At 54.3% G+C, this 15,308-nt stretch overlaps 1 protein-coding gene across 2 annotated transcripts; it reads left to right on the top strand.

Annotated features, from left to right (window-relative positions):
* The first annotated feature begins 5,010 nt into the window (after nucleotides 1–5,010).
* On the top strand, nucleotides 5,011–14,017 carry DNAJB2 (DnaJ heat shock protein family (Hsp40) member B2). Of its 2 annotated transcripts, XM_006168629.3 has the most exons (10): nucleotides 5,011–5,096; nucleotides 5,351–5,451; nucleotides 6,109–6,218; nucleotides 7,180–7,233; nucleotides 7,427–7,552; nucleotides 8,771–8,863; nucleotides 9,066–9,168; nucleotides 9,854–9,924; nucleotides 11,779–11,985; nucleotides 13,102–14,017. In XM_006168629.3, the coding sequence occupies exons 2-10, from the start codon at nucleotides 5,387–5,389 to the stop codon at nucleotides 13,110–13,112; spliced, it is 840 nt and encodes a 279-aa protein (XP_006168691.1). In that variant the 5' UTR covers nucleotides 5,011–5,096; nucleotides 5,351–5,386; the 3' UTR covers nucleotides 13,113–14,017. The 2 variants fall into 2 exon arrangements, with proteins under 2 accessions (XP_006168691.1, XP_006168687.1); XM_006168625.3 differs by having other exon boundaries at nucleotides 11,779–14,017.
* The last annotated feature ends 1,291 nt before the right edge of the window (nucleotides 14,018–15,308 follow it).

Genomic DNA, 15,308 nt, shown 5'->3' with positions numbered 1-15,308 from the left:
CCCCCCCCCCCGTGTAATTTTCAAGTCACTAGCTCTGGGACTTGAACCACTCAATCAGCCATGTGGGATCCAGTCACCTTAACCTCTGCACCACTTGCAGCCCAATAGCCATAAATTCTTAGACTAGGAATTGCTAGCTCAAAAGCTCTGCACCTTTATTTATTTTAACTTTATTTTAATTTGACCAGAGAGGGACAGAATGAGCAAGAGAGAGAGAAAGTGAGAAAGTAAGTCACTAGGTCTGGGACTTGAACCATGGTCGGCCATGTGGGAGTCCAGTGCCCTTAACCACCATGCCACTTGCCATCCCTGCACCTTTATTTTTTTTTTTTTAAGAATTATTTTATTGGGGGGGGGCGGCAGGTGGCGTGGTGGTTAAGAGCACTGGATTCCCATGTGGCTGACCGCGGTTTGAGTCCTGGACCTGGAGGCTTGCTTTCTCGCTTTCTCTTTCTCTCTCTCTCTCTCTGATTCTCTCTGGTCAAAATTTAAAAATGATAACAACAAATGGAAATTAAAAAAAAAAAGAATTATTTTATCGGGACCAGCAGTTACATAATGGCCATGTCGCTGGACTCTCACGTAGTCGACCATGGTTTGCGTCCTGGACCCGGTGGCTTAAAACTTACGCTGGGCGCGTGTGTGTGCGTGCCCAAGATCCTGAGAGGAGAATGGAGGAGAAGGGATTGTGGCGTGGCCATCCCCCCTGGGGAGTGGTGATTTCTCGCTTTCTGTCTCTCTGTCTCTCTCTGTCTGTCTGGTGAGCGCATGCGCCCTATAGCAAAAGCCTCTCAAAAAAAGAATTATTTAACTTTATTCATTTACTTATTTATTTAAATTTGACCAGAGAGAGGGAGAGAGAGAGAAAGTGAGAAAACAAGCCGCCAGGTCCGGGACTTGAACTGCAGTCAGCTATTTAGGAGTCCAGCACCCTTAACCTGCTGGCTCCTGCATGCACCTTTATTTTTTAAAAATCTCATGATTGGTCAGCAGGGATTCGAACTCTGGTTGGCCATGTTAGACTGGCTTCCTCTGTATAGCACCTAGTAGCTGCACCATGGGACTGGCCCATCCTTTAATTTTGATGTACCCCATATCAAAACGTATACAAAATAACTTACCCTGTCACTACCAAGGCTGTACTCTCCCCCTTGCTCATACAACACATTGAACTTTTTGATTTTTGCCAATTATTCAACAAGTAAAGCAAGTTTTTTTGTTTTGTTTTGTTTTGTTTTTTGAGATTTTTGCTATAGGATGTGTGCACTTGCCAGAGAGACAAAGAGAAATCACCCCCAAGGGGGATGGCCACGCTGCAACCCCTTCTCCTCCACTCTCCTCTCAGGAGTTTGGGCACACACGCACACGTGCCCAGTGTGAGTTTTAAGCCGGTGGGTCCACAACTTCAATCATGGTTGACTACGTGGGAGTCCAGCAACCTAACCGCTACGCCACCTGCTGGTCCCAGAATGAAATATTTTGCTGCAGCTTTTCTTTATAATTCTCTTGTTATGAGACTGAGCATCTTTTCATATGTTTAGAAGTCAGTTATTTCCTCTTCTGTGGGCTGTCTGCGCCCTTTGCCTGTGTTTAAAAAAGTGCATTGTTTATCTTTCCTTATGAATGTGTTGGATTTCTCCGTGAACCAAGGAACTTGACCCTTCGTCTGCTAGATGTGTTCCAACATCTTTTTCCCTACACTTTCATCTGTTTGAGAACAGGGACTAGAATTTAAACCTCTTTATGTTTTTATCAGTAATTTATTGTATAGTACACATTTGTATACAGACAAATGTCTGCGGAGATGAAGTAAAAAGAAAAGGTAGAGATTTGGGACATTTCGGAGTGACCTAATCCGGTCTACTTCATCCTCTTGTCTGAAGTTCGAGCCCTTCATTTTTGGGTCAGTTGGGACTAGGTAAAAGCAGGAGCTAACTCTGGGGAAAACACTCTTTAAAAGTGCTCCTCCCAGGGCTGCCAGGTGACGTGGTGGTTGGGGCACTGGATCCCCACATGACCAACCACAGATCGAGTCCTGGACCTGCTGGCTTAAAAATCATGGTAGGGGGACCAGCAGTTAGCATAATAGCTATATCGCTGGACTCCCATGCAGTTGACCGCGGCTCGAGTCCTGGACCCGGTGGCTTTAACTTACGCTGGGCGCGTGTGCGTGCATGCCCAAGATCAGGAGAGGAGAATGGAGGAGAAGGGATTGCGGCGTGGCCATCCCCCCTGGGGGGTGATTTCTCGCTTTCTGTCTCTCTGTCTCTGTCTTTCTGGTGAGCACACGCGCCCAGAAAGAAAAAATAAGAAAAAAAAAAAGAAAATATAAGAAACTTCTCCAAAAAAAAGAAAAAAGAAAAAGAAAATCATGGTAGGCATGTGTGCAAACCCAGGATCCCAGGAGAAAAACGGAGATGGCATGGCCATCCCCTGGTGGGGCGATTTCACATTCTCCTTCCCACTGTCTTTGTCTCTCTCTCTCTCTCTCTCTCTCTGGTGAATACACACGCCCTAAGGGAAAAAAAAAAAGAAAAAGAGAAAAAAAAACTTTAAAAAATGCACCCCTCCTGGGGCCAGCAGGTGGTATGGTAGTTAGGCCGCTGGACTCCCTTGGCCAGCTGTCGTTCAAGTCCTGGCCTGGTGGCTGGCTTCTCACTTTCCATTTCTCTCTCTCCAGTCAAATTAAATAATAATAATAATAATAAACAAAATTAAGCAGATTATTCTTTTTTTTAAAGGTACCCCTCTCCACCCTCAGTGAAACACTAGTATCATCAGAATCCATGCAAGGGTCAGTAAACAAAGCCCAGCAAACATGTAGGCACCAAAAAGAAACGGTCAGCAGCACCATAGTCAAGGTCAAGGCACAGGACAGTCTTCCGGAGACCTCTGTCCCCTCTACCCGGTACAGTGACTCCGCCTACTTAGGCACTGGGGCTGACATTTCCCTCTCCACACACTAGAGGGCGCGACTGCCTGCATGGTCACCACCACTAAAGGCAGGCATGTCATTAGCTCCTGGGAGTCTGTGATGCTGCAGATTCAAAGTCAACTGGAGCAGGGGTTGGCAGAGCTTCTGTCTTTTGCCTGCACCCTGAGAGCAGAGAAGTCTGGGAGAGCAAGCGTGGGGGCTTTGTGGCAGATGGTGGCCTGCCTCCCATGAGGGCCCATGCAATGGGACTTCCCCAAACGTAGGCAGGAAATTCGGATGGTGGCAGCCTGGGAAACCCAGTAGAAGTACACCACCTTCTCACGTCTGGCTCGAGTCCTCTTTGGTGAAGCATTCCTGGGTCACCTAGTCTAAGATGCTTCTGGACTCACATCACCGATACTGTGTGGGCCAATATGGTACCAGAGAGGCTTATACTGCCTGGTAACACCAACCATATACCATGCCTCACTGGACTGTCACACAGCCCTAAGCATTACCTATATTGAGCGAGAAAAAACTAAGTCCTCAGAGGTTTTCCCGCGTCCCACAGCAGTGCCATTTTGCAAACCCAAGTCTGTCTGTAACCAAGGTCTTTAGTTTCCCAGTGGGCTATTACTCACAGGCTGTTCTAGCAAGTCCTAGCCCTGGGCTGGCAGAGGTTGGCCACAGTCTTCTTCATACATCCTAGCAGCATTCGGTATGTAGAAGGTGCTCAACTAATGCTTGTGGAGTGGCCTGGATGGCATCTAGCAAGAGCCAGCTCATGGGACCAGCAGTTAGCGTAATGGCTATGTCGCTGGACTCCCACGTAGTCGACCACAGTTCGAGTCCCAGACCCGGTGGCTTAAACTCACGCCAGGCGTGTGTGCGTGTGTGCCCAAGATCCTGAGAGGAGAATGGAGGAGAAGGGATTGCGGCGTGGCCATCCCCCCGGGGGGTGATTTCTCGCTTTCTATCTCTCTGTCTCTCTCTGTGTGTCTGGTGAGCGCACGCGCCCTATAGCAAAAACCTCTCCAAAAAAAAAAAAAAAAAAAAAGTCAGCTCTGGAAGCTTTCCTAACTCCCAGGAGGCCTGGACCCAGCAATCTCTTGGGGACAGAATAGGCCTACTCAGGATCAGTTTGGAAAGAAAAACCTTGAATCTGGGGACTCTTTTACATTTTAACTCCCCTTCCCCAAATGTGTCCGAGCTGGGACCAGCATTTAGCGTAATGGCTGTGTTGCTGGACTCCCATGTAATTGACTGTGGTTCACGTCCTGGACCTGGTGGCTTAAAACTCACGCCAGGCGTGTGTGCGTGCGTGCCCAAGATCCCAAGAGGCGAATGGAGGAGAAGGGATTGCGGCATGGCCATCCCCCCTGGGAGGTGATTTCTCGCTTTCTATCTCTCTGTCTCTCTCTGTGTGTCTGGTGAGCGCACGCGCCCTATAGCAAAAACCTCTCCAAAAAAAAAAAAAAAAAAAAAAAAAGTGTCCGAGCTGTCGAGAAGAGGTTGCATCTGTTCATTACTTAATCATGTAACGAGAATTTTTGAACCCTTACTACTGCCTGAACACACTAGTGAGAAAAAAGACATATCCCTACTCCGTGGAAATTACAGGTGGGGAGAGGTGACTGGTAATCAAATAATTCAACCAATAAATGCTCATTTGTGGCTCTGACAAGCGTGATGAAGGAACTGCCACTAGACGCTGTAAGAGGCAGGTCTGACCTACTGGGGCAGGCAGTGCAGCCTCTTCTGAGGGAGCTGGGGCTGGAGCTGCGCTCCGAAGTTAGGGGAGGAGTCAGGCCTAGAGCGTAGACAAGAGTCGGGTGGCGGTGATGGCCTCCGAGGTGAGTAACCATGAATGATCGAGCACGTTTATAAGGAGCAGAGAGGCTCCAGGGCTGGCAGCTTATTCGTTTTTTTCCCTGCCTCTGTGCGAGTGCGTCACGCCTGGATGGAGCGGCCGCAGTCTCCCAGGTCCCATCCGGGGTTGACGTGCTCCTGGTGCAAGCCCAAAATAGCCGGCTCCGCCCATCTCCCGGCAGCCCTTGCACCCGCCCCCCCAGGCATCCCGCCCCCCCGCCCCCCTGGCCAGACGGTTCCCGGCGGGGGGCAGGGGCGGGGCGCCGCAGGAGGCCAGGGACTCCCCGCGGAGGAGGTGCGGCCGAGGGCGCAGGTCAGGCTGGGGGGTCCCAAGCCGGGCTGCTGGAGTTGGGGGGCTCTGGTAGGGCTCCGCAGGCCTGGGCACGGAGATAGCCCTTGGTGCCAGCTGCGGGGGCAGATAAGGCTGCCGCAGGGAGCACAGGCAGAGGGCGCGCGCAGAGCCCGGTGGGCTCCGCGGTCACCTCAGAGCGACCCCAGCTACTCCGGGGCTTGCAGCCTCAGGCAGGGACTGCAGCTCCTCTCGGCCTGACTCTTTCTCTCCCGCAGCGCAAAGAAGGCCCGCCCGACGACTGACGAGTTGCCATGGCATCCTACTATGAGATCCTAGACGTGCCGCGCAGTGCGTCCGCTGACGACATCAAGAAGGCGTAAGTGCCTCCGCTGTGCGTCAGAAAACCCTCGCCCTCCGCTCTTGGCTCCGTGGCTTCTTGCAGAGTGACACCTGTAGGTGTCTAAGGGAACCGGATCCGCAGAGTGACACCTGTAGGGAGGAAGGAGGTCCCTGGAAAAGTACAGGAGAAGGTCGGGAGAGTGAAGTTCCGGGGGGGCCCGCGCTGTGGGCTCTTCTGCAGGGTCCCCCCTTCCCTGCCGCTCCCCCTCGCTCCTCCCGCACCCCACCCCCTGGGTTAGGGCTTTCACAGGGCGCAGTGCGGAGGTGCTCAGGCTCTGGAAGGAGCAGGGGTGCTGTCCCTGTCCCCTTCATGGCCACGTGTGTCTGCAGCCTTGGTGGCCTGGTCCATTGAGCCCCAGGGCCAGTAAGGGGGGGTGGCATTCCCACTCTCATATTGTCATCAGCCCAGATGTCTAGTCCCAGCACTGGCCAAAGAGGGAGAGGAAGGGAGAGCCTCCCCTGAGACACTGCAGCCAGGGCAGCCCGTGCAGCCCAGCAGGGGCAGCCAGGGCAGCCGGGGCAGCGGGGGTGGACTGGTGGAGAGGACCCCATGCACTGGGCGAAAATGGCCAGTTCCCTCAGGGGAAAGGCCTGCGTTTGTCCCCTGACCTCCCCTCTGAACCCTCTCCTGCAGGTATCGGCGGAAGGCTCTCCAGTGGCACCCAGACAAGAACCCTGATAATAAAGAATTTGCAGAGAGGAAATTTAAGGAGGTGGCTGAGGCCTATGAAGTGCTGTCAGACAGTAAGGCGGGGTCGGGCAGGGCCCAACACATCACCCCCTACTCAGTGGCCCATCTCACCCCTTCCCAAAGCCGTATCTGTCACCCTGGTCTCTTCCATGCCGTTTCCATCCTGGCATGGAAGTGTCCTGGTCCCAGGGATGGCTCAGTGTCCGCTCCCCAGGGCCTGGGAGGTCCCTACCTGGGAAGGAAGCAGGGCAGGTAAACCGATAGGTACCCGGGCCTCTGCACCAGGCTCTGCTGGGTGTAATCACCATGCGCATCACAGCCGTCCTGCCAGGCGGATTTTGTCACCCCGTTTTATAGCAAGGAAGCTGAGGCCCAGAGAGGTGAAGTAACTTGAATAGAGAGCTGGAATATGAATCCAGGTCTGGCTTTTATTCATTCATTTACTTGTTCAAAAAGTAGTCACTGCATGCTCTAGGTGCCAGGCACGTGGGGCCTGGTGGGAGGCAGTGGAGCACAAGCTGCCACTGTCCTCTTCCCGAGGGTTTGTTGTATTCTGGTCGGGGGAGGCTGACGTTAACCAGGTAGGCACCTAGATGAGGTTGGAGACCGTGGAGAGTATTCCAAAGGCAGCCTTGGGGGATGTGATAGGGAATAACAGGCACCTGGTTTTTGATGGCCACAGAAAGACCCAGAGGAGGTGACCATCAGGCTAAGCCCTGACTAATGACCGTTAGCTAACGTGTTGAATACCTACTATGTGTCAGACACTAGGCTGAGCAGTTGGCATGGATTATCTCATTTCGTCTTTGCAGCAACCCTGTAGGGGAGGTGCTGTTAGGCCCATTTGACAGATGAGAAGGAGCCAGCTGTGTGAAGGTCTAAACTGCTGCTAAAACTCATAGCGTGTCTCCCGGACACCCCGCTGCTCCCTGTATGTCAGTCCCTGGGGTCCCAGCCTGGGAAGATAGGCCGTCGTCCTGGAGGGAGGGAGAAATGATCTGGTCTCTCTTCCAGAGCATAAGCGGGAGATCTACGACCGCTATGGCCGAGAGGGGCTGACAGGGGCAGGTAGGTGGAGCTTGGGGCCCAGGGAAAGGAAGGGAAGGGAAGAGAAGGGAAGGGAAGGGAAGGAGAGGGGGTCAGGGAGGAGGTGGGAGAGAACAATGGATGGTGTCTCTGAAGCTCTGCTAGGCTCTCGGGGGAGGTCCTTGGCTCTGGGCACAATGCACACTGACGGCCCCTCATCCTGCCCGTCCTCCAGGAACTGGCCCATCTCGGGCAGAAGCTGGTGGCGGAGGTGGGCCTGGTTTCACCTTCACCTTCCGAAGCCCTGAGGAGGTCTTCCGGGAGTTCTTTGGGAGTGGAGACCCTTTTGCGGAGCTCTTTGGTGAGTGGACCGACTGGCTCAGCTTCCTCCTCCAGGCCTGTACAGGAGGCTGAGAGGAAACTCAAATTCCACCGACAAGATTTTTGTGTCGTGGGGGTGGGGCCAGTGAGAACTGGGGCAGAACTTCGCACCCGCCAGAACCCTCAGGACTCAATAGTGGCACTTCACAGACTGGCCTTATTACATGACAACAATGATACATTGTTAGACTTCCACAATAACAGCCGAGAAAGCAGGACCCAGAGCATCATGTGACAACATAACAACATGACACATGACAAGAGAAATCTTTTTTTTGGGGGGGAGAGATTTTTGCTATAGAATGTGTGTGCTTGCCGGAAAGACAGAGAGGAAGAGAGAGAATGTGGGAAATTGACCCCCAACGGGGATCTTGGGCACGCGTACACACACACACACACACACACACACACACACATACCAGGCATGAATTTCAGACCTCCAGGTCTGGGACTCAAACCATGGTCGGCCATGTGGAAATCCTGTGCCTTAACCACCATGCCACCTGCTGGCCCCCAGAAGCCATCTTTTGAATGAGTCGTATGTGCCACACCATTTATGTCCCCTCATATTCCAGTGACCCATGAAAACTGGCTAATTTTGTTCCCATGTATAGATAAGAAGCCTGAGGGACAAATAATAGATTAGAGTCACAGAGCGAATGGCAGTGTCTGCCTGTCACCTCATCGTGCTTCCTTGCCTGTACTGAAGGAACTCTGTCTTCCCTCCCTCTCCCCATCTTTACTTTATTATTATTTTTAAAATTTGCTGTCAAGCATGTGTGTTTGCCAGAGAGAGACAGAGAGAGGGAGAGTGAGAAAACATCCCCCAGGGAGGATGGTCACGTCACAATCCCCTCTCCAACGTTCTCCTTTCCACGCTCACGGCATGCTCCCCAAGCCTCTGGTGCAGGACTTGCACCACATAGTTGGCCACGTGGGCTCCAATCACAGTGGCCCCTTTTATTCTTTTTTTTTTTTTTTTTTGTGGACAGAATTAACCACCAAGCATTTTCATGTACAATGGTAAAAGGAATTTAACTTGTAAATAAATCCAACCAGAAATGGAAAAAGAAAAGAAAACAATGAAAAACGGACCCAACTGCTTAGCAGTTTATATTTCTAGACTTGAAAGCGGCAGTCACACATTTTGGGGGAAACCCCTTCCCTGGATGACTGTTCCTCTGCTTCCATGTTGCAGATGACCTGGGTCCCTTCTCGGAGCTTCAGAGCCGGGGCTCCCGCCCCTCAGGCCCCTTCTTTACCTTCTCTTCCTCCTTCCCTGGGCACTCTGGTAAGTGGCATCCCCGCCCATCTTGGCAGGTGGAGTCCTATAGCCCTGAGCGGGGTTGCTACTTCAAGCCTCACTCCTGTACCTGGGGCCCTGCCTCCAGGTAGCTCTGTGGGGGGCCCCGCTGGGTGGCTGTTGGTGACTGTCGCAGGCATCTTACGGCCTCCATCTAACAGCTTCTTCCCTCCCTTTGTCCCGACCCCAGATTTCTCCTCCTCCTCTTTCTCCTTCAGTCCTGGGGCTGGTGCTTTTCGCTCTGTTTCTACGTCCACCACCTTCGTCCAAGGTCGCCGTATCACCACACGCAGGTGAGGGCTCCTGGGACTATATAGGGGGCAGGGGTGTAGGGATGAGGGGTTGGAGGTGAGACCCATGTACCCATACAAAGGCCGCCCTGGTGGGCTGGCCGCATAGCCTAGTGGTAAAGGGAACCAGATCTCACGTGGTGGACTGTGGTTTGAATCCCAGCCCTGGTGGCTTGAAAAACACACCTAGTGAGGGGGCATGTATGCCCCAAATCCCTCCAGGATGGAGAGATAGAGAAGGGATCAAGATGTGACTATGCCCCATAGAGGGGTGCCTCCCTTCCGCCCCAGGGAGTGCATGTGCCCTCTGGCAATTTAAATAAAGTCTTAAGGGCCAGCAGATGGTGTAGTGGTTAAGGCACTGGGCACTTCCACATGACCAACAACAATTTGAGTCCCGGACCTGGTGGCTTGAAAATCACAGGCACAGGGGCATGTGCGTGTGTGGAGAATGGAGGAGAAGGGATTGTAGCATGGTCATCCCCTTTGGGGTGGTATTTCTCACTTTCTCTCTCTCAGGCTCTCTTTCTCTTCTCTCTCTGGCGAGTGCACACGCCCTATGGCAAAAACCTAAACATACATCCATCCATACATCAAGTCTGCCCTGTGCCTGCGGCAGCCAGAGCCTGGGCCAGCACCTGCAAGGTCCCAGCGCTGCCTGCTAACTGAGCTGCACTGTCTCCCACAGGATCATGGAGAACGGACAGGAGCGGGTGGAAGTGGAGGAGGATGGGCAGCTGAAGTCAGTCACAATCAATGGTGAGCAGATCCGCCTCCCAGCCCTGGCAGGAAGCCCAGCCCCAGCCCCGAAGGCCCCTTCACCACTGCTCCTCCCTAGCTCCCTTGTGGCTGGGAGGGAATGGCAGTCACGGGCCAGACTGGAGGGTCAGAGACGGCGCTCCTGGGAACTGGGCAGAGGAGTCCAGTATTTGCAAAGCACTATTCTGTTCGTAAAGCACTGCGCATATAACAATAGCTCCTGTATTTTTTTTTTAAAGATTTTTCTGTAGGGCATGTATACTTGTCAGAGAGACAGAAAATGAGAAATCACCCCGCAGGGAGGATGGCCATGCTGTAATCCCTTTTCCATCCTCCTCTTGGAATTTTGGGCACATTGCACATGTGCCCAGTGTGCATTTCAAGCTGCTGGGTCTGGCACTCAAACAGTAGTTGGCCATGTGGGAGTCCAGTGCCTTAACCACCATACCACCTGCAGCCCGTTTCTACCCCGTTTTTTTTTTTTTTTTTTGAGAGATTTTTGCTATAGAGACAAAGACAGACAGACAGAAAACGAGAAATCACCCCCCAGGAGGGATGGCCACGCTGCAATCCCTTCTCCATTCTCCTCTCAGGATCTTGGGCACGCTCGCACATGTGCCTGGCATGAGTTTAAGCCACCAGGTCTGAGACTTGAACCGCAGTTGACTACATGAGAGTCTAGCGACAGCCATTATGCCAACTGCTGGTCCCCATTTGCCTCCCCCGCCCGCCCTCCCGCTCCTGGTATTTTTAAAGCATCCAGGAGAATAAGTAAGGCAGGTGGTATTCGCCTAGGTTGTTTTTTGTTTTTGTTTTTAGAGAGAGTTTTGCTTTAGGGTGCATTCACTCACCAAAAGACAGAGAGAGAGAGAGAATGCGAGAAATCACCCCTGAGGGGTTGACCACACTTCAATCCTGCTTCTCCATTCTCCTCGTCAGATTTTGGGCACAAACACATATGTGCCTGGTGTGAATTTCAAGCTGCCGGGTCCAGGACTCAAACTACAGTTGGCCATGTGGAAATTCAGCACTTTAACCCTACGCCATCTGCTGGCCCCCACCCAGTTTTTATTGGAGGATATTGAGCTACAGCACAGTTAAATGACCTTAATTGCTAAACAGCTCCAGGCCCAAGACTCTTTCCTACCAAGAAAAGAGTAGAGGCCAGTGGGTGGCATGGGGAGTAAGATGTTGGACTCCCACATGGCTGATCACAGTTTGAATTCTGGACCCAGTAGCTTGAAAATCACACCAGACATGTGTGCATGCATGCCCAAAATCCCAGGAGGAAAATGGAGGAGAAGGGATTGAGGTGTAATCGACCCCCAGGGGGTGATGTCTCCCTTTCCCTCTCTTTGTCTCTCTCTGGGAAGCACACAGGCCCTATGGCAAAAACCTTAAAATAAATAAATAAAAAGAAAGGATAAAGCCAGGAATCAAACTCGGGATGCATAATTCATGGCTCAGAACTCTTCAGAACTCTTCTCTGTGTTCAGCACCCCTGGGTCACAAAGGCTTACCCCACGGCTAACCGCCATCCCTGTAGGTGCCCAGAGCTCTGAGTGCCCGGCCCTTTACCTGGGTTACCTGGGCAGGATGTAGGCCCTGTCATCATTCCCGTTTTATGGGCAAAGAAGAAAGGCACAGGGAGGCTGAGTAATTTGCCCAAGGAGACACAGTCCCTAGCTGGTGGAGCTGAACACCTCCCCGTGCTGACAGGCACTACCCAGGTGACATACGCACGTTTGCCAGTGCAGAGGAGAGGCCAAAGCAGTCAGAGGCATTGCTTGAGCAATGGCTGGCAGGATGCCCTGGTGTGGGTTAGGGGCCTCATGGTGGCTATGTCTCTTGCAGGTGTCCCAGATGACCTGGCCCTGGGCTTGGAGCTGAGCCGTCGTGAGCAGCAACCGTCAGTCACCTCTAGGTCTGGAGGCACCCAGGTCCGGCAGACCCCCATCTCGCGCCCCTCTGACAGCGACCTCTCTGAGGATGACGAGGACCTGCAGCTTGCCATGGCCTATAGCCTGTCAGAGATGGAGGCAGCTGGGAAGAAGCCGGCAGGTGGGCGGGGGGTGCAGCGACAGCAGCAGGGGCGACCTAAGGCCCAGCACCAGGATCTGGGCATGGGGGGGCCCCATGAGGGTGCAAGGGCTGAGGCAGCCAAACCCAGCACGTCCCCGGAGGAGAAGGCCTCCCGCTGCCTCATCCTCTGAATAGCGGGCCCAACCCAACCTGGTTCAGGTCTTGACTGGGGCTCGCTCACCCTGGGACGAGCAGAGAGGAATGTGGGCTGAGCTGCAGGAGCCCGTCTCCACCTGCACGCTCCCTCTGCAGGTTCCCCCAGACCCAGCCACACTCCAGGGTGGACTTGGGATTTGCTGTGCTCAGCAGAGGGCTGGTAGGTCCCTGGGTGAGGCCTAGGATGGGAGAGCCGCAGGGCCCTGGAAGGGCTTGAGGAGACAGATGCACTTAGTGGGTGGGGAGTTTTTGAAGGGTTAGGATGGGGCCTTCTGTGCCCTGGTCCTCTGCCACCTGTGTTGCCGATGGTGTCAAGGAAGGAGGACTTGGCCTGGGGTTTGCTGACCCGAGTTGGCTGCTACCCAGGGAGTGGTGAAGGCTGAGTGGAGTCTCCCGCTCTCCTGGCCAGCTGCAGACACCCCCAGCCTGGCGTCTGTGCCGGGCTGAGCTCTGACATCTCTGCTGCTTCCCTTCTGGTGCTGCTTCTCCTTCCTCCTGCTCTTCTCTTCGCAACTCCCTGCTGGCTGCATCGCTTGCTGTCACTGCCATCTGCTAGGACTCCCTTTTTCTTCCTTCTCCATGAAGGTCTCAGTGTGGCGAGGAAGATGCTGGGGCCATGAGGTCTTCTGGGGAGGTTAGCTGGGTGGGGTGGGAACCTCTCAGTGGTCCAGATTTGGAACTGGAGCCCAATCGTCCTCCCTTCTGCCTCAGCCTGCCCCCACCCTTGGGACTAGGCAGAGGTGATGCTGGCTAACACTGGAGAGGTGGGCTAGGGCCAGGGGGACCCTGGAGGAACCTAGGAGGGGACAGACCCTATGTGACTTCCCTACCATGCCTCAGGGCTCAAGGAGAGCCACACGGCTAGCCCAGATCTGCATGTGCCTCCATGGCTTGCCGCTGACCCTGTCTCCTGTCGCCCCGCCCCTGCTCTCTCCCCAGATGTATTCTGAGCTGGATGTCCAGGATCCAGAGTCGCTGCACACTTCCAACAGGACAGCGCCCTCCCCCATGCGCTGGGAGGGACCCTCCATTCCGCTCCCTCACCCATGCTGAGTGTAGAGCTGGGGCCTGGATGCTGGGAGGGGGCTGGATTGGGGCGGCAGTAGTCTTAGTCTGTAAAAATCTTCCCTGGATGTTTGGTGCTGTCTCTTGGGGACTACAAGTCCCAGAATGCAACGCACCTGGCCTCATTTCTGGTAGATCATGCTTGGAGGAAGAGGTGCGTGGTATGGAGCTGTGCCTCTTGGGACATGTAGTTTTGACCTAGACCTGTCACTTGCTGTGAGAAGGGGAAACCTTGACTTTCGATCTGTCCCTGGCAGGGGTGGTGAGAACGTGGATGAATGGGGAACGAATGGGGCCTTGGTTCCCCTTGACACCTCTTGCTAGCCCCAGGGTTAGAGTGGGCACGTCAAAGCCCTGTGGCGTCTGGGAGACATTCTTATCCTGTGGGCAGCCCCGGGTCTGTGGAACTAGCCGGGGCAGCAGCTGGAAGACTAAGCAGGGCATAGCCCAGGAGGCTGCTGGGCGTGGGCAGGGAGAGGGCTTCCCGGGGCAGGGGCGCGTGTGGCTGGGCCGGGGGTGTGATGTGACGGAGCGCTGGGCATGCTGCTGCTTGGATGGCTTTCTGTGGCCTCTGCCCATTCTTGCTGCACATTCTTTCTCTCTACCATCATCGATGAGCTGCCTCTCCTCCTCTCTGCCCAGGGAGCCCAGTGGCCGGGGAGGGGAGTGCAGGGGCCGGGTGTCCCAGCCACTGTAACACGGAGCCTCAGAGACCTATTGAAGCCAGTTGGGCTGAGCTCAGACCAAGGAGGAGACACTGGAAGGCAATAAAGCTGTTGAGAGAGCTTGAGGGTGTGCTGTGTTCCTGAGTTCTTCCCCGGGGTGGCCCCTGCAGGGACCCCGTGGATATAGTGATCCCTCAGGCCTCACCCTCTCAGGTGCACCCTTGCCAGATGATGGCTGAAGTCCCCGCTTTAGCCAGATTGCCCCCCCCCATGTATGTGTGCAACTCCACGAAATGCTTATGTTCTTTGCCCTCACCTTGGCCCACATCCAGCTTCCCATGGCGGCCAACGTCCCCTTAGAAGGGACCACCACCCAGTTCTCTGCAGCACAGCAAGGGCACCGCGAAAAGCAGGTAACGAGGGGAAACCTTTAAATTGGACCCCTCACCCTCAGACCTCCTTAGCTTGTAGTTGAAGGCCTGAGCCAGGGGCACATGGATCCTGACAATCCACTCTCCCTGGGTTTCCGGCCCCACACCCCTCAGGGTCCAGGGAGGAAAGAGGCAGACACCCCTCGCCCTCCCACCTCTGGCCATGGGACAAGCACCCTGGCTGCTGAGCTTCCCCATTGCCTCTCATCGCTTCCAGGGGAAGCTCTGGGCTCGCCCTCAGTAGCTGAAGGGCCAGCAATGTGTTCTTCTGAAAGCAAAGAAGCAGCCTGCCGGGAGCAGCAGTTAGCATAATGGCTATTTCACTGGACTCCCACGTAGTCGACCGCGGTTCGCGTCCCGGACCCGGTGGCTTAAACTCACACCGGGCGCGTGTGTGTGCGTGCCCAAGATCCCGAGAGGAGAATGGAGGAGAAGGGATTGCGGCGTGGCCATCCCCCATGGGGGGTGATTTCTCGCTTTCTATCTCTCTGTCTCTGTCTGTCTGGCGAGTGCATGCGCCCTATAGCAAAAACTTCTCCAAAAAAAAAGAAGCAGCGTGCCCTGAGAGAGGCTTTGAGGCTCTGTCCTGAGAGGAATGAGAGCGAGAGAGCTGGAAGTCTGCGTAACAGCTGTCTCCCCCGACTCCCAGCCTTTGAGCCCTGGCAGAGCACAGGTGAGAGGAGGGGGCCGCAGTCTGCCCCGGGGGCAGATGGTGCTCGCCCCCTTTACATTGAGGAGACAGCCTCAGCATAAGCGAGTCCTAGCTCCAAGTAGCTCCAGGCCCAGGGCTCTTTCCACCTCTGTCTGTAACCACCAGCTTGCTCCAAGGGCACCTCATGACAGACAAGTGAGGGGCCACAGAGTGAGAGTGGGGGCGGGACAGAAAGGGAGACTGTCTCTGAGCCCAGGCCGTGCCTGTTCTGGCATCTCCCAGGCCCGGCCTGGAGTCACTGTCAGAGGTTTGCTATGGTTTTGTCTCAGGCGT

The sequence above is a fragment of the Tupaia chinensis genome, unplaced genomic scaffold, assembly GCF_000334495.1.
Source record: "Tupaia chinensis unplaced genomic scaffold, TupChi_1.0 Scaffold145907_1, whole genome shotgun sequence".
Classification (NCBI taxonomy): Eukaryota; Metazoa; Chordata; class Mammalia; order Scandentia; family Tupaiidae; genus Tupaia; species Tupaia belangeri.
Note: the sequence above shows the minus strand (reverse complement) of the source record. Positions and strands in the feature narration are given on the sequence as shown.